This window comes from Leucopleurus acutus, assembly GCF_964270905.1.
Source record: "Leucopleurus acutus genome assembly, chromosome: 13".
In the NCBI taxonomy this organism is placed as follows: Eukaryota; Metazoa; Chordata; class Mammalia; order Artiodactyla; family Delphinidae; genus Leucopleurus; species Leucopleurus acutus.
The window spans coordinates 63,165,035-63,191,161 of record NC_139155.1 but is presented as its reverse complement, the minus strand read 5'-3'; the positions used below and the strand labels follow the sequence as shown (position 1 = coordinate 63,191,161).

Sequence of the window (26,127 nt, the reverse complement as noted above, 5' to 3'; positions counted from 1 at the left end):
GAGGACACAGCTCTTCTCCCCCTTGGCCCCCTGCCCCGCACCACATTCCCTCACACGTGTGTTTAAACATTAATCAGAGGAGGGGGAGGCCCGTCTGCGCTGCTCTCTGCAATACGGGGTCTAACGTGGACTGCCAGGGGGCCGGGTTGTCCGTGCCTTGCCTCTCCAGGAGGACGGCAGGATGCACAAAGTAGCGTGCTCTGCTGAGGGGCAGGCCAAGGTCAGCATGCTCTGCTGAGGGGCAGGGAGGCCAAGGTCAGCATCGCTGAGCACCTGGAGGTACAGCTCGTACCAACTTCAAAGTGTGGCCGGAGCAAGGAAGGAAAATCAATGTTGGGCTGAGGGACTATTCGCAGCTGCAGGGATGGGGGTGGGGGCGGAGTGGGGACAGGGTTGGGGGTAGGGCTGGGGGCGCCAGATCCACCCCGGCTCCACAGGCCCCTGTGCCTTTCCACTTCCCATGGGAACCTGGGGAAGGGGCGGCCAGGTGAACAGCACTCCAGGAGCCCGTCCACCTGGGCCCTGGATATCCCCTGGGGGTGGTCGGGCTCTTGGCCCAGCTGGAGCAGAACTGCTGACCACGCACTGGGGCGGATCTGGAGAGAAGCCGAGGGCCTTGAACAGCGATCCAGAGACGCCCTAGGCCAGCTCCAGCCACACCAGCTGAACCAATCTCCAAAAAGTCCCGGCAAGCCTGGACTGGGTGAAGGACACTGGTGAGGGGTCAGCCTGGGGGCCTCACCTCCATCTCTGACTGGCCCTGATTATTACACGTTACAAAGTAAACTGTAAGGTTATTTTACGACGTTATAACTTTTGAAAAAGAATGATGGCAACTCTTTATAAAAGAGCAGTTGATACAAAAACATTACTGTAAAAGACAAGAGTCACTGAGTCTTGGCCTCCTCGACTCACCTGTTCTTGCCCCACTCCCACCCCCTTCTGCGGCCTTTGTGGGCACGCAGCCTCACCTGTGCAGGCCTTCCTCACCCCCGTGTGCTAGGGACATGTGTCACTGTGGCCAACACACAGAGGACACTCACTTGTCCTCATGGGGATGCCCCAAGGTGCTCCCAGCCCTTCAACCCCTGTGGTGACATTTAAGGATGTCCCAAACCTTCTTTATCAGGGGGCTCTGTGAGAAATCCCAGCCCAAGACCTCATCCAGGACCCAGTGTGCCAGGCCGGCCCTGCCCCTGCCGCCAAGCAACCCCCAGCAAGACCTTGGGCCTAAATGTCTCCATGCAGCCCAAGGAGATGGCTCTGCAGGAGGCCTGAAGTCCCCGAGAGGTGCTGGGGCAGCAGGAGGAACTGGGGCCCTCAGTCATGCTTTGTGAAGCCCCCATCTGTCCCCGACCCCTACCGAAGGGAACCCATCTTGGGGACCCCGGTGCAAGTTCTGATGTAGCTACTGTTGGGGGAGGGGCAGGGCAGGGAACCCCCGACCTCCCCCCATGCCAAGACCCCCAGGAGAGGCTGTGGTTTGGCACTAATTCGGGAGCTGGGACTGATGGGAGCTGGTGGCGGGGGCTCATCCCAGTACTGCTGAAGGCAGACAAAGGGGCGTGGGGGCACCCGTGGTGAAGGGTCAGAAGTCAGAAGCAAAGGCTACAAGCTGACCCCAGGAGCCCCGCAGGCTGGAGGATGCTCAGGGTGCATCCAGCTGGTAGAGGAGGACTGCAAGCCTCCGCATCTCGGGCCAAGTCTCACTGTGACCCCCTGAAGCCCCCAGCTCTCCCTTACCAATCCAGGGTCCTCCTTGTTCCAACTCAGCTATCACCTCCTCCAGGAAGCCAACTAGTTATTGCATGGGTGCCCAGGAAGCATGGCCAGCGCTGAGGCTGTTGCTGGTGGCCGGGTTGACACACGTAGCCAGGCCAAGTCCTGGGGACTCTGGACAAGCTCATCCCTGCATACCAGGGCCTCCCACCTTGGGAGAGACACCGCCAGGGACAGGGAGCTGTGCAAGTCCCACGTGTGCGAGGCACCTGGCAGGGCCAGGGCCATTTCCACCTGTGTCCAAAGGCATGAAAGGCCGGTCGTGTAACCCTGCCTTGAGCCAGCTCCTCACGAACATCCAGGACTTCAGCCAGAGCCCCTGCTTTGCCTTTTCTTTCTATGGCTATTATTTACACACTTTAAAAATATTTTTTTAATTACAGAAGTCACACCTGCTTGTCGGGATTAAAAAGCTCAAAGTAGACAGGTGTGTAAAGGAACGAGTGACTGTGTCTGTCCCACCGCACTCTCCCGGGAGGCCCTGCTGGGCCCGTGGCACGTGCAGAGACCACAGGCATCACCCTGCATCATGCCCCATGGCCTCAGGGAGAAGCCAGGTGGATGCCCCAAAGGAGCCACATGGGGCAGCTGGCTCCTGCTCCCCGGGGAGGTTTCCACCTGGGCTGGGGTGCCACCATCACCAGGCTGGAGCAGAGAGGGTATGGCTGGCCCAGTGTCACCAAGAGTCCTGGCTTCTAGTTGCCTGCAGAGGACCATGGGTGACATGTCTCTCACATCCCACCCAGACTCACAGGGTGTGTGTGGGTCACCCAGGGAGGGCTGTGGGCAGGAGGACCAAAGTCACAGCTTCCCAGGATGGCCTTGCTTCTGAGACTTGGCCCAGGACCCGTTGGCCATCCTCAATTCCAGGGCCCTGGTGACCTGCCACCGCCCCCCGAGGGAACAACCATCATGCAGGAAGCTCTGTGTGAGGGGACTGCCATGTCTGTGTGCCCAGGACAGATGCCAGCAGGGTATCCGCTTCCACACGGGATCCTTGCCTGCAACCTGCTCATTGTCAAGTCCTGCGGTCCCCTGGGGCCCCCTTCCAGCCTGTGGGAAACCTGGTCTCCTGAGGCTTCCCCGCACCTCTCAGGTGCCCCACGCAGCTGGCGAGAGCAGAGCTCTGGTTTGTCAGGAGTTTGGTGGGTGCCAGGGCTCGTGCTAAACGCCTTCGGTGCCCATGGATTGTTGGCAGTTACCCCTGGGGGCGATTACTGTTGTTCTCATCTCCCCATGGAAGAGGTCCCAAACTCTCTCTGGCCCAGAGCCACAGTCTGCGGCCTCCCTCTGCAGTCCCTGCACTCCAGGGGTGGGTGTGCCCAGGACACAACCTGAACTGGGTTGCCGTGGGCTGCTGTTCCTGTTGTTGTGTCATTCTGGCCTTCACATGACATGTGCCTGCTCCATCCCGTTAAAGGCGTCTGGAGCCCCCAGCCAACTGCCCTCTTCGTGGGCAGGATTCCACTCCACTAACCTCAGATGCACAGGCTTATTTAGCCTCGACTCTGCTGTCATGCCCTCCCTTCTGTCACCAGGGGCTGCGGGTCCCTTGGGCTTGGCCCCTTTTCAAGGCCTGAGCCCAGGCCGGGGTCCCCACATTCCTGCCTCCTTGGCCTGCAGGTCCCCAGCCCGGTGCCGGCCACGTGCGTCACGGGGGTCGTGTGCTCCGCAGACCTAGTGCACGCCTGACAACCAGAAAAGGTGGAAGAAGGCTCTGGGGACAGTGACCCAGGCTTCCAATCCTGTAGTGGGCCCTGGGCAGGTTGTTCCTCCCCTCTGGGCCTCAGTTTCTCCTGCATAAACCGGGTCAGCAATCATAGCTCCCGAGGGGGAAGGTTGTGACAGCCACGCTTGTCAGCACACAGAGGACACTTTGATTTTACAGAGAAAGAATTGGGGGGGAAATCTGAATGCCTTTCCTCACATGTATTGAAAGTCACCAGACAAAGCGGCCTGTGTGGTGAAGAGTGATGGCATCCACGTAAACACAGCAGCGTGTTCTGCGATCGAGCAGACAACCTTAATGTCAGGGAATGCAATCATATTTTACTAGCTCTGAAAAACAATGACTAAGATCACAGAGTTAAACAGAGCTCGGGCAGAGTCTATGAACACTGGCAGGGAGTGGATAAGGGGATGATGTGCCCACGAGGGAATTTACGCTCCGGGGGGGCAAATACTGGCCTGTGTTTGGTGCAGGCTGATAACAGGAAGACAATCCCCAAATTAAACAAATGTGAATGACTTCCTCTGTGTGTAGACAGAGCAAATATATCAGTGAAAATGGGTATAGAGCAAGCAGCAAACTGTAATAGATTAGAATGTGTTCTGACAGGGAGCCACGATTCGGGCAGACAAATATTTCAGGTAATACGGCCCATGGCAAAATAATAACTTTGACAGAGTTCCAATGTCATGCTCACCAATGAGGTGAAAACAAACATTTTACCGGGTATCCGTAGGAGACGAGGTGCAGGGGGAACTCAGAGGGTGTGCTCTCTGGGAAGAACCGGGCCACACGACTGTGGCAAAAGTGGGTCAGTGACTGTTCTGAGATGGGTCAGTCCACTGAGTGGGACAGACCCGTCCACTCGTGTCTGCCGCTCAGCTGCTTCCTCCTCGGAGCCCTTGCTGACTCGCCGTCATCCAGGTGTGACCAGCAGGTGACTGCCACATGGCAAAGACCCCAGAGGTCTGGCCTTCTCAGATCTGTCTCAGTCTCCTGAGCTGGAGGACAGGAATCCAGCGCTGATGTGAGGCAAGGAACCCAGTGTGACCTCCCACACAGGAGGCAGGGCTGAACATGCCCCTGGGGACTGTCCCTGGCTGGAGTGCGATACCAGCCTGGGCTCAGCACTGACCACGACTGTGCTGCTTGGTCTGTGAGATTTGCCTGGACCTTGCCTTGACCTTGTCAGCTGTGTTTTGGCTTAGACTCCACCCTCTATTCCCTGAGTCAGAGCAGGGCTGGAGATGTCGGAGGACAGGTGCGTGGGAAGGTCAGCCCACAAGCTGACCTGGCATTTCACATGCACAATCATTTTGCCAAAAGTGTGTGTGACGTGGATGATTACCAGCATTCTTCACTATCAGTGCAGTGAGCCGTGGCACAGCTGGGGCTGCTGTGGTACCCCCCACCCTGGCCCCTTATACGAGTGCATTAGAGGGAGATCACTGGCAGGGGCAGATGAGATCAACAAGATTATCCTGAAGATGGGCCAAGCGCAGTACTGGCTGCTGGTGGGAAGGGCTGGGGTTAGGGTCAGCTCCAGCGCTGTGTGTCAGCTGGGACCAAGTACCAACACCGATTGGCGTGTGCGTCACCAGGTGCCCACAGAACTGCACTTTGTCCTGACACATGATGCTGAGGGCTGGGAACCTGGGTCCAATCCTGGTAACCAGGTGCAGACGCTCTTGGGGGAACACAACCCAGGCCAGCTTTGTGTGCCCAGCAGAGGAGAGACATGGCACCAACGGGGTGTCTGCCTGTAAAGCAGGAGCCAGGGTGCTAGGCAAGGGCTGGGTGTGGTCCAGGGCGACTCAGGATTCAGGGCGGGGCCTGGAGGACGTCTCCAACCCAGTCACCAGCCTAGAGCTTGGCATCGAACTTCCCACATCGAATGTGTTCCTTCCTTTCTTCATTCAATAAAGACACATCAAGAGGCAGTTGGGGAGGGACACAGCAGGTGGCTGGGAGTCAAGTGCAAGAAGAGGGAGCTGTGGTCAAGCTGGTGCCCAGCTGGGAATGTGCCCACCAAGCCGACCCTGAGGAGGAGGAGGAGGGTGGGGGCTGGGGTGCAAGGGGAGGGACAGGTGCCCCAGAGCAGCGAGCAGTGTGCAAATGACTTGGAGCTCAGAGGAGGGGCCAGCAGATTGACTAGCACGGTGAGAGGTAAGGTGGGTGTAGGCAGGGCCTGGCCACTGAGGGCCCGATGAGCCAGGCTGAACCAGCAGCCTTGTCCAGATGGCAGCGGGGAGTCCCTGAAGGGTTTTCAGGAGGAGGGAAGTTTATCCATGACAGGAAAATGGGAGAGTCTGGTGGCCATGGCCAGCTGTCAAGGCTGGCCTACTCTTGGGGAGCTAAGTTTCTGAGCTGCTGGAGGGACCCCCAAGTTCCTGTCCCTGGGCCTTGACTCACCTGCCCCCTGTGTCTCTCCCTTTTTCTCTTCAACTCCAATAGGGGGCAGGGGGGCAAGAGGCCCATGACAATGTCAAGAAGCCTCCCTCAATATAGGGCGTGGTGATGGTATCCCCCAGGAGACATGAGCAAGGTCTGGGGGAGGGGTGCTACTGCCATCTGGCAGGTAGAAGACTGGGATGCTGATAAACATCCTTCAACGCACAATTATTCAGTCCCAAGTGCCAAACAGGTCAGGGTGTCCAATGCACCAAGATGCGTGGAGCACCCAGAGAACCAGGTGAAGCAGGTGGGCAAAGTATGGCGTGAGGCTGCCACACACAGTCAGACCCAGCACCCGTGGGTGTGCAGGAACATCCTGAGGAGATGCAGATGTGGGGAGGGGGAGTGATGGGGAGGGTGGTCAAGACATGCTCCTCCCAGGAGGTGAAATCTGGGGCTGGGACAGCAGGCCTAGCATGATATTGGAAGGAAGGGAATCCAAGGCAGAGGGACAGAGGGTGGGAAGGCCCTGAAGGTCCTTAGGAGTGAAGGGAGGCCGGTGGAAGGGGAGAGGACGGAGGGCTTCCCAAAGCCCCTTTACACGAAAGGAGCAGCATCGAGCTCGGCCTTCCCGGATTCTCCGCAGCCCCGGCCTCAGATGTGAGTTCCTGCAGCTCAACGCCCAGGGAGGCGCCCAGGTGTACAGGTGTGCGGGGGGCGGGGAGGGTGGGGCCTCCAGCGGAGCAGGCGGAGCTAGGGTGGTCAGCCAAGTAGGCGGGGTCTCCTCGGGGTGGGGGGTGGGGGCGGCCACTGGCTGAGAAGGCGGGGTTCAGGCGCACGTGGCGCCGCTCGGTGGGCGGGGCCTTCCAGGGGACCCACACTTTTCAGGAACTCGCGGGTCGGAGCCTCCGGGGGAGAGGGCGAGGCTCGAGCTCGGGGTGCGGTGGGGTGCGACCAAGGGCGGGGCCAAGCGCGGGGCAGGGCCTCTCGGGAAAAGGCGGGGCCGAGCGCGGGGCGGGGCTGGCGGCGCGTACTTAATCAGCCCAGGGGCACGTGCACAACAGCCATGAGTCTAAGGCGAGCCTTCCCCGTGCTACGCTCCGCCCTCTCCCGCCAAGCCCCGCTGTGTACAGCGCCGGCGACCCGCGAGCAGCACGCCGCGGGCCTGGAAGCCGTGCGGGGGCGCGGGGCGGCCGAAGACGCGCGGCCGCCAGTGCCCGCTGTGGACTTCGGCAACACGCAGGAGGCATACCGGAGCCGGCGCAGCTGGGAGCTGGCGCGCAGCCTTTTGGTGCTGCGCCTTTGCGCCTCGCCCACGCTGCTGGCGCGCCACGAGCAGGTGTGCTGGGGCTCGGGGACGCTGGGGGTGGGGTGCGGCCAGGGCCCCGCGGGCCTTCGCCGGTCCTGGGAGCCGTTATGAAGTTTCAAAGTGGAAAGCGGGGCCTCTGGAGCATCGCCTGTGGCCGGGAAGTCAGGAAGGAAGGTGTATCCTGCACGCCCTTTCGGGCCCGTGAATTTTACTACGTGTCAGTTACTGGAAGCTAAAAACAAAGATTAGTTTAAATATTAAGCTATATGCTGCTTGCAGTAATACACAGTGTTCACCCGAAATTTAAAATTGAGTGTCGTCTATGTTGCCCAAAGGGAAGCCTGGCCGTACTGAGCGGCTCATAGCCTGGGACCCCGGAGTTCTTGGACGCTGTGACCCAGGGGATCCCCAGACATGGTCACTCTGAGCAGACAATGTTGAGGGAGAATGGGACGCTTGCTGCTCAAATTTCCGACTTTTGAAACTTTAACACAGTTACATTGAAAAGTGTGAGGGCTTTGGGGAAGTGAAAAGCAGAAGTGTCTTAGCCGCTCTTGGTCAAGGTGATCCTGGGAACAGTTTAAAAGCAAGGGTCCAGTTGGTGCTGAGGGTCCTGAAGGCGCTTCAAGCAGGTGGTGTGGACTTCTCAGTGAGACTGTGCTGAGCGCACCTTAGCTCCGGGCAGAGGCTAGGGAGACTGGACCCAGGAGGAGCACCAAGCCACACCTTGGGCATACATGAAGGTGAGGACACCAAAGGTGGGTGGGTGATGAGGGCAGAGTTAGAGTTGGGTGGCTCTGAAGGGGCTAGGTTCAAAACCAGCAGAGAAGCCAGCAGAGCTGTGGGTCCTCGGGTACTATGGGCAGCAATGGGAGGGACATGTCAGCTCCACCGTCCCTTGGGTGCCTGCCTGGGGCAAGTGCCAGTGCACTGTGACTGTGCTGTGGGTGCCTGGAGGAGCAAGGAGGCTTCTCCCACGCTCCCCTCGTGTTCTACCTGTGCTCTGGGGACATCCTTAAGGAGCCCGGTAACTGTGTGGTGTGCTCTGCCTGCCTTCCGTGGGACCTGTTCCCCCTGTCATCATTGCTGGTGGTCCCACTGGTGACAGTGGCCTTGGTGCCTGGTGCTGGAGGAGACGGGGCAGAGGCCAGACTTCAGAGTAGTGGGCCGCTCACCAGAACCTGGTCCTTCTTGTGCTCTGGCCTGCAGCAAAAATTCCTCCTGCTGAGCCAGTGCAGGTCTGTGCAGCTCATGCCCCAGGGAGTGTCAGCCTGCAGGAGCCCAGTTTGAGCTGTGGCATTGGCTCAGGACCCAGTGGGGGCCTGCACTTGCCCGAAGGCAGGCCTTTTTGAGAAGGGTTTGGAAAAGTAAGGTCTTCCATGATGAAAGCCTCTGTGCTTGGGTGTGAGCCAGTGCAGGAGAATGTGGGGGAAGGGGCAGTCAGGGAGGGGAGAGAACCGGCTTTACCTGTCCTCGCTCTGCAGACATGTCTTTGAGTCTTTTACGGTGTTTGTGTTACTGGTGCAAGTTTCTAAATCCACGAAGGATGTTCCTACCTGGGGAAGAGGTGGGGCTCTCAGGTAGTGCCACCCCAGGGCACGCCTGATGCCAGGATGGTTTTAAAGGGGCTGTTTTGCTCTGGAGTTGGCTTAAAACTGCCAGCCCTGCACCATGTGCTTCCATAGCCCTCTGTGACAGGCTGGCCTCCCCTTTGCCAGGGTGAGAGGGTCGGTGACCAGCTCAGGTTACCTGGGTGGCCTTCACTGTTGTTCCCTCTGACAATAGGGGAACAGGAAGGGAGCGGGAGGTCACCAGCCCATGACCCCTGGACCACATCTCAGCATCAGCCTTGCTCCTGCTCCTTCTATGAACATTGGTTGGAGCTGTTTTCATGCTAGTTGGGTAGTTATGACAGAGACTGGGTGGCCCGCACAGCCTAAATTATTTACCACGTGTTCCTGGGTGGGAAAGTTTGCCGGCCCTAGAGTAGACAGTTGGCCCACTTCCACACACACTGTGTTTCTGACAGTCCTCAGAATTGACGTGTATGATGTCCGGGTTTTTCCAGAGCTGAATGCTGGTTTTCAGGTCCCTGTTTCTGCCTCACCTGCCTCTGGGGTGAACTTTGATATATCCAAGACCTGGCTTTTCCTCCTGCTAGGGTGCTCTGACCCACAGACTCGTGACTGCTGGCTAGGGCTCTTGTGAGGTGGAGGAGGCCTGCCCGTCTCCCGGGTTGACACTTCCACTTTCCATTTCTCTTCTTCTTTATAAAAATGATGAGATGCAATAAAATCAGACACGGCACAGACAGGTGATGGCCTGGAAACCTTCACCCTCCCTCGTGTTGCCTCACGGCTCCTTAAGAATTTCCGTCTGGGTGCCAGCCACAGTTCAGGTGTGTCGGCCTTTGAGAGGCTTGGGCTGTTTGGGACTGGTTTGTGGATGAAGGTGTGTGACTGACTCATGCTTTTGCTTAGACTAGAGATTGCTCCCTGAGACCCTGATCCCAAGACATGTTCCTCACAAAAAAGTGGGGTTCTGTTATTCACTGGGTTTGAGAAACCTTAGACTGTTCCTGCCTTGGAGCTGGAGCCGGGGATAGTAGACACACGGAAATTCCCAGACAGATGGTGGGTGTGTCCTCCCAGTGGTCATCCCCCTGCCCTCCTTGACCTCATTCCTTCCCACCACTGTCCCCAGTGCAGGAGCACCGCGTCACCTCCTAGCCAGGCAAGCCCTGCACCCTGGATCTAAGTTAGCAAACACCTCCCGCCCTTGCCCTGGCCGGCACTCCCTCACCCCCATTCTGAATTCCATGGAGGTACCTTGCCCCTCCCTCCTTCTGGGTCTCCTTGCCACTAGGATGGGAGCCCTGTCATCTGTTTTGTTCACCCTAAAATTGTGTCGGGCAGGAGGCAGTTGCTTGGGACATTTGAATGATGATGGCAGAAATTTGGGGTGTGGCGAGATATGATTGGAGGAGAAAGCTGAGTCGTTTGGGAGGCTGTCTTCCCCTGGGGGACGTACTCTCGGGCTGCCGGCCTGCTGCGGCCTGGATGAGTGTGCTGAGTCCCCGCTGGTCCCGGGTGGATGGTCATCTCCCAGACCTTTGTGGGTGGTTACCTGGCTCACTTTTAGCCTATGCTTTCTCCGGCAGAACTCATACTCACTCAGAGTTTTGTGTGTTCATCTGTTCAGCACCCACTGGAGGGCCGGCCCCTTGCCAGGCACTGTTTTAGGGACTTGGAATAAGCAGTGAACAAAACATTGAAAAATCTGGGTTCTCACCTTCTAGAAACTCACACCAAATCCCCCTCTTCCCCAGCATAACCTGCAGAGGTGTGGATACAGAGAATGTTATGAACACGCCCACTGCTGTTCCCAGAGAGAGCTGCCGTTCACTTCTTTATCCACCAAGCGGTAGTCAGGCGACTGCCATGTGCCACTGGGGTCACCCATGAGCGTGCAGGGCAGGGAGGCAAGAGCAGCGCCTAGGACCGGCCACCCTGCATGAGGAGTGGGGCATGGACAGTCACTGTGAGCAGAGAAGCAATCTGCTTCGGGTGGTGTCACCGTAAAACCAAGGCCATGAGCCGAGTTTGGCCCTGGGGAGAGCACGTCAAGGCTTTGTGACGGGCGGGCGGGGGAGCAGGAGTGTCCTGCTGGGGACATGGGAGGCCAGGTGGCCCAGGATAGCCGCTGCCCTTTACCTTTCAGTTGCTCCGTCTTGCCAGGAGACTTCTGGGGCAAAGGTTGTTCGACAGGCTGATGAAGATGACCTTCTACGGGCAGTTTGTGGCTGGTGAGGACCAGGAGTCCATCCGGCCCCTGATCCAGCACAACAGGGCCTTCGGCGTGGGCTCTATCCTGGACTATGGTGTGGAGGAGGACCTGACCCCCGAGGAGGCCGAACGCGAGGAGATGGAGTAAGGCCCGCGTGGCACCTGCTGGCAGCCCCAGCACACCGGGGCTGGGCTGGGCCTGGCTGGGAGAGCTCTGTCCACCTGACTAACGGCAGCCCTCCTGGGTCTGCCTGGGGTTGTGTTCTTGCCCCGTGAGGATGACAGCTCTGGGCTTCCACCGAGGCCTTGTGTGCCGAAGCTGGAGGAGGGGCGAGGATGGGGTCAGCAGACTCTGGTCCCCTGCCCGATCAGCCTGGTTTTGTACAGTCTGCAAGCTAAGAATCATTGTTGTATTTTTAAATGGTTGAAACAAAGCAAGAGTAATGTTTTGTGACACGTGAAAATTACGTGAAATTCAAAGTGCTCTCACCCTACAGGGGCAGAATTGAGTGTCCGTGACTCAATGGTGGCCGCTGGGTGCTACCCAGCGGTTTACAAAATAGGATTGCTGACACTGGTGTTGGAGGTGCTCTGGCTTCCTGCTCTCCTGCAGCATCTCTTCTGGGGATTCTGACCTGCTGGGCAGGTCCCACTGTCCCACCCTTGCCTGGCCCCTGAGATGATTTCCTGATTAGCAGGTGGGCCCCACCTGGTGGGTGTGGAGACTGCCTGGGGGTCCGAGGAAAAGGGAATGTGCTGCCAGGAGCACACGTGTGGCAGGCGAGCCCAGCGGCTCCTGCCGAGGTCACCAACTGGCTGCAGGGCCCGTTCTCTGGGCAGTGAGTATGGGGACAGATGGGCATCCCCCGACCCACCCTCCTGGGCCATAGGACAGAACTCGAGGACCATTTCACCCTCTGCTTCCTGAAGTAGGAGCCTCATGGGAGATCCAGGCAGAACCAGCCCTTTCTTTGCAAAACGCCCAGTTCCTGGGCTGGTGCCTGCACCCCTCCACCCTTCACTGGCATCTGGGCCTCTAAGTCCTGACAGCAGCCGCGCCTGACCGTGTGAGGCTTGGGAGGCTTGCTGAGTAACCTGCCCTGTCTCAAGCTCTGGTGTTTGCTCTGGCCTGGGGAGGGAAGGAGTGGGGTGGGGCGGGGAGGGAAGGGGAGGGGAGGGCCACGGAGGGGAGGGGAAGGCGTCACATGAGGCTCCTGCCCTGGGAACGGAATGTCCGAATGTCCGAATGTCCGAGCTGAGCTGCTGGTGGATTGGCCTGGGGAGCCAAGCCCCTGCCTTGTGATTTGCTGTCTTGAAGGCAGGGTTCTCCAGCTCAGCGCCCCGGTGTTCCTAGGGGGGCTGTGGGCTGGGGCTGCAGCCTGCACTGAGGCTGCCTGTTGAATAACTAATGCGCTGTATCCTCGCTGGGTCTGGGTGAGGGCTGGTGGTTTCACAGTGGGATTTTCTCTCTCTGGTATGAAAAGACTTCCTTCCCAGGGCGATCCGCCTGGCTTCCTCCCTGCCCTGCAGGGGAGCACTGGGAGGAGGGCCGGCTTCGCCCTACCATGGGCACTGGAACCTGTGACCCTTGGCCACCCTGCTGTTGGTGCCCCTTGTCTTGCAGGAGCCCTGCTTTGTGGGCTTTGGGACGTGAACGGCAGTCCCTTCCTGTCCTAATTTGGTGGCCGCCGTCCGATGCCAGTGGCAGGGCTGCTGCTAGGCAGCCCTGTGTGCTCCGTGGAGCCTGGCTGAGGGTGCAGAACCAGGCTCATAGGCACTGATCGAACATCCACGCCGTCGAGATGCCACGCATTCTCCATCAGGAGCCCCTGTGTGGGGAGCGGAGCCCCTAGACCCTGCTCTGGGGAATGATGTAGAGGCCACTCCCCAAGTTAAAGCCACAGGAGTGGAGTGGGGTGGGGCGGGGAGCGAGCACAGGCGGTGGGGCCCTGCCCCAGGCATAACCATAAGAGGCACAGAAAAGATGGGGGCGTCTGAACATGCAAGAGGCCCAGCAGGTGCCCTGAGGACGTGGCCCTGGGAGGAGGGGGTCCGTGGGGCTTCCCCAGGTTAGGAAGCAGGAGGTAGGAGGCCAGAGGCGCAGGAGGGAGAATAGCCATCCAGGGAGGGGGTGGGATGGTGTTTCCCAGAACACTTGTTAGAAGGCAGAGGCCAGGAACCTAACTCTAGGAGAGGAGCCTCGCAGGGTCCCCCCAGCAGGCTGAGGGCCGTGGGGAGAGGGCGCAGGGCTGGGTTCCTCTCAATGATTGGCTGTGATGAGGTTGTGATGAGGATGGCTGGGGACAGTGTGGCCAGCAGGTGTGTGTGTCCTGGCTGTGCAAACCCAGGGCTGGCTGGGGGCGAGGCCTGGGCCTTGGTCCCCAGGGTGGAGGCCGCTCCTTGGGACTGGTGTGCGCAGCGTCTTGGGTGCTGCCTGGAGCCAGGGCCTGGGGGCCCACAGGCTTTTCTGTGTTCTTCTCTTGCCTCCTGCGTTTCACCAGGGGAGAGCTGGTGTGAGGGCGGCCGGCGTGGTCTCCCCTCACTTTTCACTTTTTTCTAAAAGGTGTCCAGCCAACAAATTACCTGATGCAGAGCTGAGCTTGGAGGTGGCTGAGGGGATGGTTGGGGTCTTCCTGCCACTCCTGCAAGCCCCTGGGTCGCTCCTGCGGTCCTCTCCTGCCCCCTGCCCCCGGGGGCACTCCATTCCCTCCTCCACATCGTGGCCCGTGCACTTACATGTGCACGCATATGTCTGCACGTGTGTGCACATGTGTCTGCACGTGTGTGTGTGTACAGAGCATGCTCTTCTCTTCATGGTGACACGACACTCCCCTTCCCCCCAGCCTGGTAACTGCCATCTTTGTCTCCTGGTGATCCACTCACTGGGCCTGGTCAAGAGTGCAGCCCCGCCCATGCTAAGTACTGTCTGCTCTGGGATAGGCCACTGCCCCTGATCACGTGGCTGTGTGGCCGGCTGGCTCCCCTGTGCCTTTGGAGCTGGGCTGGGGCTTGGAGGGTAGAAGGCCAGCTGTGGAAATGCTAATTGGGACCGTCACACGGCCCCGGGCCCCTGGGGGCCTCTGGGTAGTGGTGTCCCCTCAGTGGAGGGCAGTCTGCCTAGAAGGTGGATACCTGCAGGTTATGGGCTGTGTGGTGACAGAGCAGGCCCGAGCCTTCCTCAGCTGCCAACCTCGGGATGAGGCCCCTGCCTTGGTGCAGATGGTGGGTGCCATGTCATGCCTCCACCTCAGTGGGCCACAGCTGCGGGGCAGCCTGCGTCGGGCCTTACAGGTGCCCTCTCTGTCCTGTCCTCATGAGGACTGGGTATATTCAGGTATGATGGCCAGGGGAGGCCAGGGGAGGGTTTGCATTAAAAAAATAAATTGTGGTTGCTGGTTTGAAAATAACCCTGAGGAGCGCGGGTGGAGGTGGGGCCGGCTGTGGGCAGAGGGCAGAGCAAGGGGCCCCGCTCTTTGGCTCTGGGGATAAGGAAGCTGGTGGTTTCCCTCTCTCCGCCATCCTCAGCCCTGACTGGCCCGCGCCCCGCCTTTTCCTCACAGGAAGGAATACCCCATGGCTAGCCAGCCTCAAGGACCTACCCACGCCCTGGGCTGTGTATTGCTTTATTTCCTCCTCACCCAGTGTAGGGAGGGGGCCTCACCCAGGGGGAGACCCAGGTTCCTCCGGAGCAGGGCTTGTAGGCTGCCAGGCTCAGAGGAGGTGACCCCGGAGGCTGGGGGCGGGTGGGGTGGCGTGAGTCACTCTTACCTGGCCAGGTGACCCTGCCTTCCTCTTCAGCCCTCCTGGGTCAGGGTCAGGGCTCAGCCTCTACTTCCTCCCACCTGTGCCTCCTCAATGGGACGCGTTTGTCACTTGTACCTGAGGTGGCGTGACCGCGACCCTCTCCCTCTTCTTCCCTCCTGCAGGTCCTGTACCTCAGCATCGGAGAGGGACGGCCATGGTGAGTGGGAGGCAGCCATTCAGGAACGAGCCCACTCCCCACCCGCACACACCCCCGGCTCTTCCCCGTGTCCCTGGGCACCCAGGCCGTCATTATGAGTGGCTGACACATCCTTACGGCCCACCTGGGGGGCCGGTGCACTCGGCCCTCGGTGGGTCTGGGCTTTGCCTTCCTGCCCTGGGTTTGCCACATGACTAGGGTGACCCAAGGAGAAAGAAGAGTGGGCGCCAGGATGGGCGGGTTTGGGGAGCAGCACAGGCAGGGGGCCGTGGGCTCGGGGTGGGATGGGGCTGGAGCTGGAGTGCGGCGCAGGTGGCGGGATGCAGGCTTGGGGGTGTGGGGAGGTGGCTCAGGCCGGATGCCCACCTCTCCAGGCACCAGTAAGAGGGAGAAGCAGTTCCAGGCCCACCGGGCATTCGGAGACCGCAGGGATGGCGTTGTCAGCACCCGCACCTACTTCTACGCCAGCGAGGCCAAGTGTGACAGCCATATGGAGACGTTCCTGCGCTGCATCGAGGCTTCAGGTGGGGTCCTGCTTGTCGCTGGCCTGCCACCCGCCAGGCCCAGCCTGGGCTGACCTCCACTCGAGGAGATGCTGGTGTGGGAACACAAGGCCGGGCCTGGAGTGTTTGCTCAGGGCTCCGTTCCCATCTCTGTGGCCTTGGTCCTGAGGATGACCTGGGCTCACACCTGAGTCCAGCTCCTTCCTGAGGAGCCTGGCTGCCCACAGGAGGGCGCCTCCCCTCTCCTGGGTACCAGGTGTCCAGATGTGGGCCTGTCAGTGGGCCAAGTGGCCCCCAGTCCCAGGCAGGGGCTTGACTCTTGTCACATGATCCCTGACTTTGCCGAGGGCCACACCATTCCAGGAGCTGGTGCCACGTCCTCTTTAACAGAGAATTCTTCCCCGCGTGGCCTCTGGGTGGGAACACCTGCTAGGGAGGTGAGTTAAGCCGCGAGGTCACAGAGGCCTCAGCGTCCATCAGGTCCCCAGCAGCCCTCCTGTTGGTGGGTCCCACACCTTCTGAACACTTTAAGGAGTGGGAGTGAGCAACGCCCGGAGGCAGCCTCCTAGGAGCAGCGCTGGGCACCCCGGGCGGTCAGGCAGACACCCGGCTGCCCAGTGTCCAGTGCCAGGGGCGTCTTCTCGGTTCCCTGCCCACTCTGCCTGGGGGCAGACAGACGGGGAGGGCCCCACAGAAGCAAAGATATGTGTCGTGGGCTTCCGGAAGCCAGAGGAGAGAATGGCGGCGGTGGTTGAGTGCCTTCTGCCTCCAGCTTGTGCTCTGCTGGGCGTGTCTGTGTTCGGTGAACCCCTAGGGGCAGCCCCGGGTGCCGAGGGCATTGGAGAGGAAACAGGCAGGGATTGAGTGGGCAGGCATCACCAGCTCCTTTGCCCACTGCATTCCTGGACCCACGTGGCAAACTCAAACCCTGCTGAGTCACCAGTTCCCACCTGCAGGGTGGGGCATCTGGAGCAGCCGAGTGCAGGGTGTTTGCGGGCGGCGTAGGGTCGTTGTCCTTCTGCCATGGGTGGTCAGCCAGCCCAGGCGTCTGGGTCCTCGGCGGGCTCTCCCCTCCTGTTGCCACGCCCCTCGGCCTGAGATTGCCAGGCAGCCACCAGAGCTGCTTCTGAGGGCCAGGCAGCCTGCCCGGGAAGCATGGCCACTGTGGGCCTGCTCAGGCCTGGTGGGCAAGGGAGGAAAGATGCACTGGTGCCACTGCACCGTCTCATCGGGTGGCTGGATTGTTCGTGCTCTGGGGGTCTCAGGGCCCAGGTGCAAGGTAGACCCAGTACCATGTGTTGTAGGTAACTAATAGGAAGAACGGCCACCGCCTGCCTCCTGAAGTCTGTCATATGTCGATGAGAAGTGTCCTAACTCTTTCTTTCTTTTTTTTTTTCTTTTTCTCTTTTTGGCTCCGTTGGGTCTTCGTTGCTGCATGCGGGCTTTCTCTAGTTGCAGCGAGCAGGGGCTGCTCGTCATTGCGGTGTGCAGGCTTCTCATTGCAGTGGCTTCTATTGTTGCGGAGCACGGGCTCTAGGCGCGTGGGCTTCAGTAGTTGTGGCACACGGGCTCAGTAGTTGTGGCTCGCAGGCTCTAGAGCGCAGGCTCAGTAGTTTTGGCGCACGGGCCTAGTTGCTCCGCGGCATGTGGGATCTTCCCGGACCAGGGCTTGAACCTGCATCCCTTGCACTGGCAGGCGGATTCTTAACCACTGTGCCACCAGGACATCCCAAGAAGTGTCCTCACTCTTGAGTGGCACAGATTCCGGGTGCAGGCTCAGGGTCCCCCACACACACCCCCCAGCACTGACGGCTCTTCCTGCGGCTTCTCATAGGTGGTGCCAGCGAGGATGGCTTCTCAGCCATTAAGCTCACTGCACTGGGGAGACCCCAGTTTCTGGTAAGTGTCAAAACCTTCCACCCACGGGGAGTTTGTAAGAACTTGGGGCTGCCGTGAGCGTTAAGTGAAAGCTCGTGTGCTGGTGCCTTGGCCCTGGGAGCCAGGCACACGGGTAGCATGGGGTGGCTCGGGCTACGTGGGGGTCCTGGGAGGGGGCTGGATGTGCGCCTGGGATGGCAGCTCAGGCCCGCATCCGCAGCTGCGGTTCTCAGATGTGCTGACCAAGTGGAGACGGTTCTTCCACCAAATGGCCGCAGAGCAGGGCAAGGCCGGGCTGGCTGCCATGGACACGAAGCTGGAGGTGGCTGCACTGCAGGTGAGGCTGCCACTCCGTGGTGGGTGTGAGAAGGTGGGCCAGGGAGCAGCCCTGCCCAGAAGGAATTGGCCAGGGAGTGTCCGAGGTGGGTTCCCAGGGCCTGCTGCCCAGCCCCCAGCTGCTGGGTCGGTGGGGAGGGAGTCTGAGCAGAGATGGAGGATGTGCTGAGTGGGAGGCTTGGAGCGGGGCTGGCCCTGCCAGTAGCCGAGCTCTGTGGGCCCGCAGGGATGGGCAGGTGTGGGGGGTGGGCAGCGGGGAGGGACTATCTCTGGAGCAGAAACCCAAGGCAGAAGTGTAGCCAGTCTGAGTACTGGCATAATAAAGTCAGCCTAGCATCGGAGGCCAGCAGGCAGGGGCAGGAGAGGTTCGTGAGCAGGGCTGGGAGATGGCAGTGGGGCCAACACCCTCTTGCTTCTGAAGGAAAGCATGGTGAAGATGGGCATCGCGTCCCGGATGGAGATTGAGAACTGGTTCACCGTGGGGACCCTTGGCGTGTCCGGGTAAGAGTGGCCCCCAGGCTGAGATTTCGGGAGCAGCCGCCCTGGTTCAGCCAAGGTTCTGGCTTAGCCCCAACGCCTTCCTCCAATCCTGGTCGCCCTCTCCCGGGCATGGGCCCCCTTGGACCCCAGGGCTTCTTACAGAATTATTCGGGCTGTGGAGTGAGGGTGCCACACCCAGCCGTCCCAGGACCCATCTGGCAGGCGGGTGAAGGGTGAGGGCAGCTGAGATCCCGGAGGGTCCCAAGCCTCATTGTGAGGAGCTGGGGGCTGGCGGCAGTGTGCCTGCCGTCCCTCCTGCCTGGTCTCCCGTGTCCAGCTCTTCCCCGAGCCTGATGTGGCCTGGGTGGTCTCGGCCCTCATGTGAGAATATTCATGTTTTGGTTTCTGTTTTTTAAACAGAGGACCGTGTTTACATTTTACCAGTCTTTCAAAACTGAGCACTGAGGCAGGTTCTGTGGGGTTGGGTCTGGGGGTGCTCCTGCAGGGAGGGGGCTGGTTTGGGGCCGTGGTGAGGCCGTGTGTCCGCATGCTGACACACCTTCTCCCACAGCACCCTGGACCTGCTGGACTGGGGCAGCCTCATTGACAGCAGGACCGAGCTCTCCAGGCACCTGGTGGTCCCCAACATGCAGGTGACGCTGTGCACGTCTGTGCCCCCCACCTCACCGTTCTCGCAGGGTCGTCACGGAGGGTCCCCGCTCACACCGCCAGGGCTTCCTCAGAGTGGCGCTGGGTCCCCAGGATGAGTGTCCCCACAAGCCAGGCGGAAGCTGTTACCTATTGTAGTCGAGCCTCAGGAGACCCACGCCGTCCCTTCTGCCCAGTGTTGTTTGTTAAAAGGGAGTCGCTGTTGTTTGTTAAAAGGGACTGGCCTGTGTTCGGGGGAGAAAAATGAGACTCCACCTGCCCCTGGGAGGGTGATCGGGCATTTGTGGCCGTGCTTGAACGCACCACTGAGCTGGGATGGGAGGAAGCAGCAGAGGTGCCTTGGGAAACACCGCACAGACGCTGCCTTTAACAAGCTCCAGCCTGGCGATGGAGGGCCCAGGAGGGGTGTGCCTGAGGCCTCGCCGGGAGTGCCCTGGGCAGTGTTAGTGGGCAAGCGGGGTGAGCAGAGGGCCCCCCGTGCTTCACGGACCTGCAGGGTGGGTGCCTACTGCTGACCTGCCCAGCGCCCTGAGTGCCACCATCTGGGGCCGATGCCTCCGTCCCCCTGTTGCATGTCAGTCTGTGATGTGTGGCCAGCCAAGTCTGCCTGTAGGCACAGTTCTTCTTCCATGTCCTCTGCCTGCTAGGGGCTGAGTCTTTCCAGGTGATTGGGTGGGTCAAGGGTCACTTCCTGAACTTTGCACAGGAACAGAAGGGGGACCCATCGTGAGGATCCTGTGCAGGCCGTGGGAGCCGACTCCTTGGGTGCAGGCTTGACCTGGGGCAGCCAGCCCCGTGAGGAAGGGTGTGCTGGTGGGCAGTGCGGTTATGGGACGCTGTGTGGCTGGCGGGACCCTGGACAGGACACTGACCTTAATGCACAAACAGGGTGGCAGGTGGAGAAGGGGGCGCGGGGATGAGGCCCACTGGTCCCGGGTTCCAGGCACTGCGTATCGGTAGGCCCTGCACCAGGGGCGAGAGGCTGCCCACGGGATGGGGGGGGAGCGCTGGCCTCGAGAGCGCAGGTCTGGAGCCGTGCCGTGGCCTGACTGCGCTGCCCCCTCAGACAGGACAGCTGGAGCCTCTGCTGTCGCGGTTCACTGAGGAGGAGGAACGGCAGATGACGAGGATGCTGCAGAGGATGGACGTCCTGGCCAAGGTCGAGGACCCTGGGATGTGCCGGGGTGGGGGGGCACCCGTGTCACCCGGGCCCCAGACAGACCCTCTCTCCCCGCCGTGCCCCTCAGAAAGCCAGCGAGGTGGGCGTGCGTCTGATGGTGGATGCCGAGCAGACCTACTTCCAGCCGGCCATCAGCCGCCTGACGCTGGAGATGCAGCGCAGGTTCAATGTGGAGAGGCCACTCATCTTCAACACGTACCAGTGCTACCTCAAGGTGCGCCCAGCGTCTGCTGCGGGGAGACAGGCCCCCAGGACCAGCTGCCAGCGGACCCGTCCCCTGGGCCTCAGACCCCAGACAGGGTGCTGAAGGGGCAGGAGGACGATGAAGGAGCTTTTGGGAGTCCGTGTAACGTGCCTTAATCGCCAGATTTCGAGTGACTGTTTACTCCCGCCCTTTTTAGCTTGGTTCCCTCTAAGGGTCTGATGAAGGCTCTGGGCCCCTCCCCAGCCTCGTGCGTGTGCCTCAGGGACCCTTGAGCACAAACTCTGGCGGCCGCTCAGGGACCAGCCAGGTGTTTGGAGGACTCAGGCTGGGGTGGGTATAGGGGCTGCGGGGACAAGGGGAAGTGGGTGCGTGGGGTCCAGGCAGGTGCTGACAGCCCCCAAGTCACCACAGCTGCTGGCCCCAGTGCCCCTGCTGACTACACACTGGGGGGCACCCGGGCCCCAGGGAGGCCCTATGGGACGCAGGCTGGAGGGGGGCCCATCCTGGTCATCCTCAACTTTCGGCTCTGGCCCACAGGACACCTACGACAATGTCACCCTGGATGTGGAGCTGGCTCGCCGAGAGGGCTGGTGTTTCGGGGCCAAGCTGGTGCGTGGTGCATACATGGCCCAGGAACGTGCCCGCGCCCAGGAGATTGGGTATGAGGACCCTATCAACCCCACCTATGAGGCCACCAACGCCATGTACCGCAGGTGCGCTGCCCTCTTTGGCTCCTGGAGCCTCAGAGCTTCCCGGGGGGGGGGGGGGTGGGAGGAGAAACCGGGAAGGGGCTGGAGCTGACCCGACGTGACCCTGTCCAACGTGGGAGCAACCCGGGGGTCAGAACCAATACCTTCTCTGCCTTTGTTTTACTTTTTCCAAAACCATTAAGGTTTTTTTTTTTAATATAAAAGTCTACTTACTGAACTGCCTGGGTTGATAAAGATGAAAGCTGTACCCCGGCAGCCCTCCCCAAATGGCACGAGGCCTGTTTGCCTTTTTTTTTTTTTTTTTTTTTTTGGGGGGTACGCGGGCCTCTCACTGTTGTGGCCTCTCCTGTTGTGGAGCACAGGCTCCGGACGCGCAGGCTCAGCGGCCATGGCTCACGGGCCTAGCTGCTCTGCGGCATGTAGGATCCTCCCGGACCAGGGCATGAACCCGCGTCCCCTGCATCGGCAGGCGGACTCCCAACCACTGCGCCGCCAGGGAAGCCCCTGTTTGCTTTTTAATTCCACGCCAGGATCGTCTACTGTTTTGCACCTGCTTCTGCCTCTGCCCCTGCAGGGGCTGTGCAGGCCTGACTCACGCGTCACCCTCCCCAGGTGCCTCAACTACGTCCTGGAGGAGCTGAAGCACAACGCCAGGGCTGCAGTGATGGTGGCCTCGCACAATGAGGACACCGTGCGCTTCACGCTGTGCAGGTTGGCCCCGCCCCCTTCCCGCTGGGCGCTCCTGGTGGGCAGGAAGCGTGGGCAGGCAGTGGGTTTTGGGGGGGGACATCTGTGGAACAAGCTGAAGTGGCGGCTTTAGGGCCCCCAGACCCCCTGAGGCTGGCTGGGCGTTGTGCTGCAGTAGCCAAAAGGCTGTTTGCAGTTACTTGGGTTTTTAACATTAATACCAGACTTACTAAAGTTTCAAATTAAAAAATAAATTTCATTAGCTGAAATTTAAATGTGAAATGTTGGAGCCCTCAGATGTGTCGCCTCATTTATAAACAATTTCTCAACACTTTAAACTGTGTTTAGAATTTAAGATAGTCTGTTTTCTCTTTAAATGCCTGTCCCATGGAGCATCCTTATAAGTCAGTTATAGGAATGAGGTGAAATAAATATACATTTTTTTCTTGTGGCCGTGTTCTGGGAGTTCCCCGACCAGGGATCAAACCCAGGCCCCAGGCAGTGAAAGCACCTAGTCCTAATCACTGGACTGCCAGGGAATTTCCAATCACCACATTCGTTTATCTCATATCTTAACCCAAACTGGACCACAGCAGGGGTCCTAGCTCCCCCCCCCCCGCCCCCCACTCCCCGCCACAGGAAGCTGGGCGGGCAGTGGCCTTGCTTCCCCAGGAGCAAGGCAGGGGCCCCCCTCCTACAGTGGGCACCCCAAGCCCAAGGCTTGGGCCGAGTAGTGAAGGTGCAGGGCGTGCACCCAGAGGCACTTGCAGGCTCTGCCTGGAGGGTGACTCTGGTCGTCTTAAACCATTCATTAATGTCGTGCTTGTCCTTCTCATGCTGGGGCTGCTTTTTCATGGTGTGAAACTGCAGCTAAAGGCCACGATTTCTAATGCTCTGCATTTGCAGCTGCTTGGTTGTGAACAGGAGCGCTGAGGCCAGCAGGGCTGCCAGGTGGAGGTCAGACTGTGTCCAAGCTCCCTCTGGAGTCCTGCTGGGCTGGCGTCAGGCTGTTTCCTTGCTGGTGGTTGGCTCTGACTGGCGTCCTAGCCGGGTGGACTGTTTCGCTTTCTTCCCTCCATCCCTGGGGCCTCCTTTGGACGCCCCATCCTACCCCTGGACGTGGGATGGCCAGGGACACCTTTTGTGCTCGGGCAAGATTAGTTTGGGTTTCTTTTTTTTTTTTTTTTTAATTTATTTTTAAAATTTTTGGCTGTGTGCGTTGGGTCTTCGGTGCTGCGTGCGGGCTTTCTCTAGTTGCAGCGAGTGGGAGCTATTCTTCATTGCAGTGCACGGGCTTCTCACTGCGGTGGCTTCTCTTGTTGTGGAGCACAGGCTCTAGGCGTGCGGGCTCAGTAGTTGTGGCTCACGGGCTCTAGAACGCAGGCTCAGTAGTTATGGCGCACGGGCTTAGTTGCTCAGCGGCATGTGGGGTCTTCCTGGACCAGGGCTCGAACCTGTGTCCCCTGCATTGGCAGGCAGATTCTTAACCATTGCATCACCAGGGAAACCCCAGTTCTGGCTTCTTTGACTTTTGAAGGAACACAGGGCTGAGTTGAAAATTTTAAAAGCTGGCTCTCACTTAGGCTTAAAAGTACAATTCTGTGATGGAACCGTGATCAGAAGTGGTCCGTGCGGCACCAGGGTGCACCCCAAGACGATGTGCACAGAGAGGCCCTGGCTCCTGCCTGGCAGTGCCGACCTCCTGAGGTTTCCATCACCATCTCAGCAGCCTGTGGTTGCCCCGTTTTAGGTTTTTGTCACAGGCTAGTCCACTCAGACTGACTAGGCGAGGACAGTGAAACGTCTAAAGGTATAACCTGCCCTCAGAAGGGCTTCCTTTCACCTGATTTCTGGATCTTGCCACTGGGAGCATGTGTGGCCTCCCCATCTTGGCCGCGGTGGCCTCCTGCCCTAGACACGGCTCCCCCCATGCTGAGTGCCAGCTGAGCGCTTGCCCGTCTCACAGGCTCCGCGGCCCACGCCAGGCCAAGGTCCTGTGCACCTGCTTCAGGGGCCACAGAGCCTTGAACACCTTGGGCTGGTCTTCCCAGGGGCAGCAGCGTGGGCCTCTGATGCCACACATTAGAGACCTCAGTCAGATTAGCTTTGGCTGAGTTAACAAACCAACCCAAAATTCAGACGTCTGAACACAGTATGTTCTGTGAGCCAGCAGTGTGGGCTGGGCTCTGCTTCGGGCTGCTTCTGCTGGCCTTGCCTGGGGCCTATCCTGCATCCGTGGTCACATGGTGTCTGGTTGGCCCTAAATGGCCTCATTTGTGGCTGGGACAGCAAAGCGCACTGCATCACATGTCGGGTGTCCTACAGGCCAGCTTAGGCTTCTCCACAGGTGGTCTCAGACTACCAGAAGCCCTGGAGGGGGCAAGCCTCTGCCCATGTCACATTTGCTATCGTTCTGTTGGCTAAAGGAAGTCATGCTCAGCCCAGATATTGCCGTCCAGATGGAGAGAACCTCTTTCTGTGCTGGGCAAAGCTACAGTCACATGGCAGCAGGCATGGACACTGGCAGGGAAGGGGCAGCAGCAGGGGAGGAGTCAGTTTTTGCAGGACGCCACATGAGTGTTCCCACCACCATCAGGCAGCAACACAGTGGCAGCCCTGCTCTCACGGGGGACAGAGACATGTAAGCTGGGCAACACTGGGCAACACTGTGCAGACTGGGGCCCCGACCTTGGAGCCTAGCCCTGGGGGAAGGAGAGAAACGGTCTGGGATGCCCCTCATGTGGAGGCCCAGGGTAAGAGGCGCTAAGTGCTCTGGAAGCCTGGGGTGGGGTCCTGAGACAGTGAGAAGGGAGGGGGGCTCCAAGGGCAGGGATGGGGACCAGCAGGCCCAGCCTGTAGCCTGGGTGGGTGTGAGGACCCAGGTGGAACACGCCCCTGTGGGGTGGAAGGATGGGGGCGGGCTATAGACTGCTGGTGCTGATAGGCTGAGTCTGTATCTGCACGTGCAGGAAGCCAGAGGTAAAAACGTGGGAATCATTAATGCACAGATATTTCAAACCCTGGGAATTTTTTAAAGATCCTACGAGGGGAGGTGTGAGGATAGGAGAGGGTGTGGACAGATTTGGGGGCCCCCACCTCAGCGTCTGAGTAGCACTAATAGAAATTCGAGCCACATCTATTAACCCCAAATGTTTCATAGCCATGTTAAAAAAAATGAAGTTAATTTTGATATACATTTTAATTAACCCCACATATCCAAAATAGTACCATTTAAACATGTTTTCAGAAAAACAGTGAGATATTTTACATTCAGTTTTCACACTGTCTTCAAAAGCCCATGTGTTTGACACTTGCAGTGCATCTCAATTCAGACCACCCGCCTTCCAAAGGCTCAGTTGCCACCAGTACCTGGTGACTGCCTTACGGACAGGGCAGGCAGCAAGGGGAGGATGAGAAGCTGGAGGTGGGGTCGCAGGGCTGGAAACACAGAGGCAACGTAACTCTGAGGGGTTTGAGAAGGGGATGGTGGGAGGGCTGAGAGCTTCCCAGGCCACAACAAGGGCTGGCCACCGGGTGAATCTGCCTTGCTGGGTCATAGTGGGTAGCAGGGAAGGGGCCGTCGGGGAGCAAGCACAGCAAGAGGGAGGCTGGCTGGGGAAGGGGGGCACTTGGTGGCCTTGGGTTGAGGCAGCGGCAGCAGCAGCAGGGAAGAGGCCTGGTCTATGCAGGAGAGAGCCTATGCCCACGCCCTACCCTGTGGGTGGGGATCTGGGGGTGGATGGAGGGTCTTACCCACCACCCTGCCTGTTCACAGGATGGAGGAACTGGGCCTGCACCCCGCCGATTGCCAGGTGTACTTTGGACAGCTTCTGGGTATGTGCGACCAGATAAGCTTCCCGCTAGGTGAGCTGGGCTTCCGGTGGGGGGGTGGGGGGCAGGGGCGGAGGTGCTGGGACTCACCGCCTCCACCCCTGTGTGCAGGACAGGCAGGCTACCCCGTGTACAAGTACGTGCCTTACGGCCCTGTGATGGAGGTGCTGCCCTACCTGTCCCGCCGAGCCCTAGAGAACAGCGGAGTCATGAAGGGCGCCCAGAGGGAGTGGCAGCTGCTTTGGCAGGAGCTCAAGCGGAGGCTCCGCACGGGCAGCCTCTTCCACCGCCCGGCCTAGTGCTGTGGCCGCGTCCCAACGCATCCTCACCTGGGCTGCGACCACCCAGGGCTACAGCCCGACCCCAACCTCACACACAACACCTTTTACATCCCAAACTGTGAGACCCCGCTGGCCCCTGCCCGTGGGCACCCAGGTGCGGGCTATTTCCGTTACCTGCCAGAGCTGCTGGGAACTGTCAGAAACCGCCCTCCAGTGAGCGAGCATGGCTGCATCTCTGCCCACCCCCACGACCTTGGGCCTGAAGAACCACCTACTGCAGGGTTCAACCCATGGGCCCTGAGCCCCACAGGTGGGCAGTGGCTGGCTGGGAAAGGTGGCCTGTCAATAAACCACTGTTTCTGCAGCTAAGAGCCCTTGACTCCAGGCCCACAATGTTCTTCCCTGCAGAG

General features: G+C 59.7%; 1 protein-coding gene across 2 annotated transcripts; it reads left to right on the top strand.

Moving 5' to 3' along the window:
* Window positions 1-6,968: 6,968 nt before the first annotated feature.
* On the top strand, window positions 6,969-26,040 carry PRODH (proline dehydrogenase 1; the record flags this gene model as incomplete). 2 transcript variants are annotated; one of them, XM_082853494.1, is made up of 14 exons in its annotated part: window positions 6,969-7,241; window positions 10,932-11,140; window positions 14,923-14,957; window positions 15,332-15,481; window positions 17,295-17,359; window positions 17,559-17,675; window positions 18,096-18,175; window positions 18,726-18,807; window positions 19,890-19,982; window positions 20,071-20,217; window positions 20,746-20,921; window positions 21,531-21,629; window positions 25,381-25,469; window positions 25,548-26,040. In XM_082853494.1, the coding sequence occupies 14 exons, from the start codon at window positions 6,969-6,971 to the stop codon at window positions 25,733-25,735; spliced, it is 1,803 nt and encodes a 600-aa protein (XP_082709620.1). In that variant the 3' UTR covers window positions 25,736-26,040. The 2 variants fall into 2 exon arrangements, with proteins under 2 accessions (XP_082709620.1, XP_082709621.1); XM_082853495.1 differs by having other exon boundaries at window positions 7,161-7,241; window positions 10,949-11,140; window positions 25,548-26,036.
* Window positions 26,041-26,127: the final 87 nt, after the last annotated feature.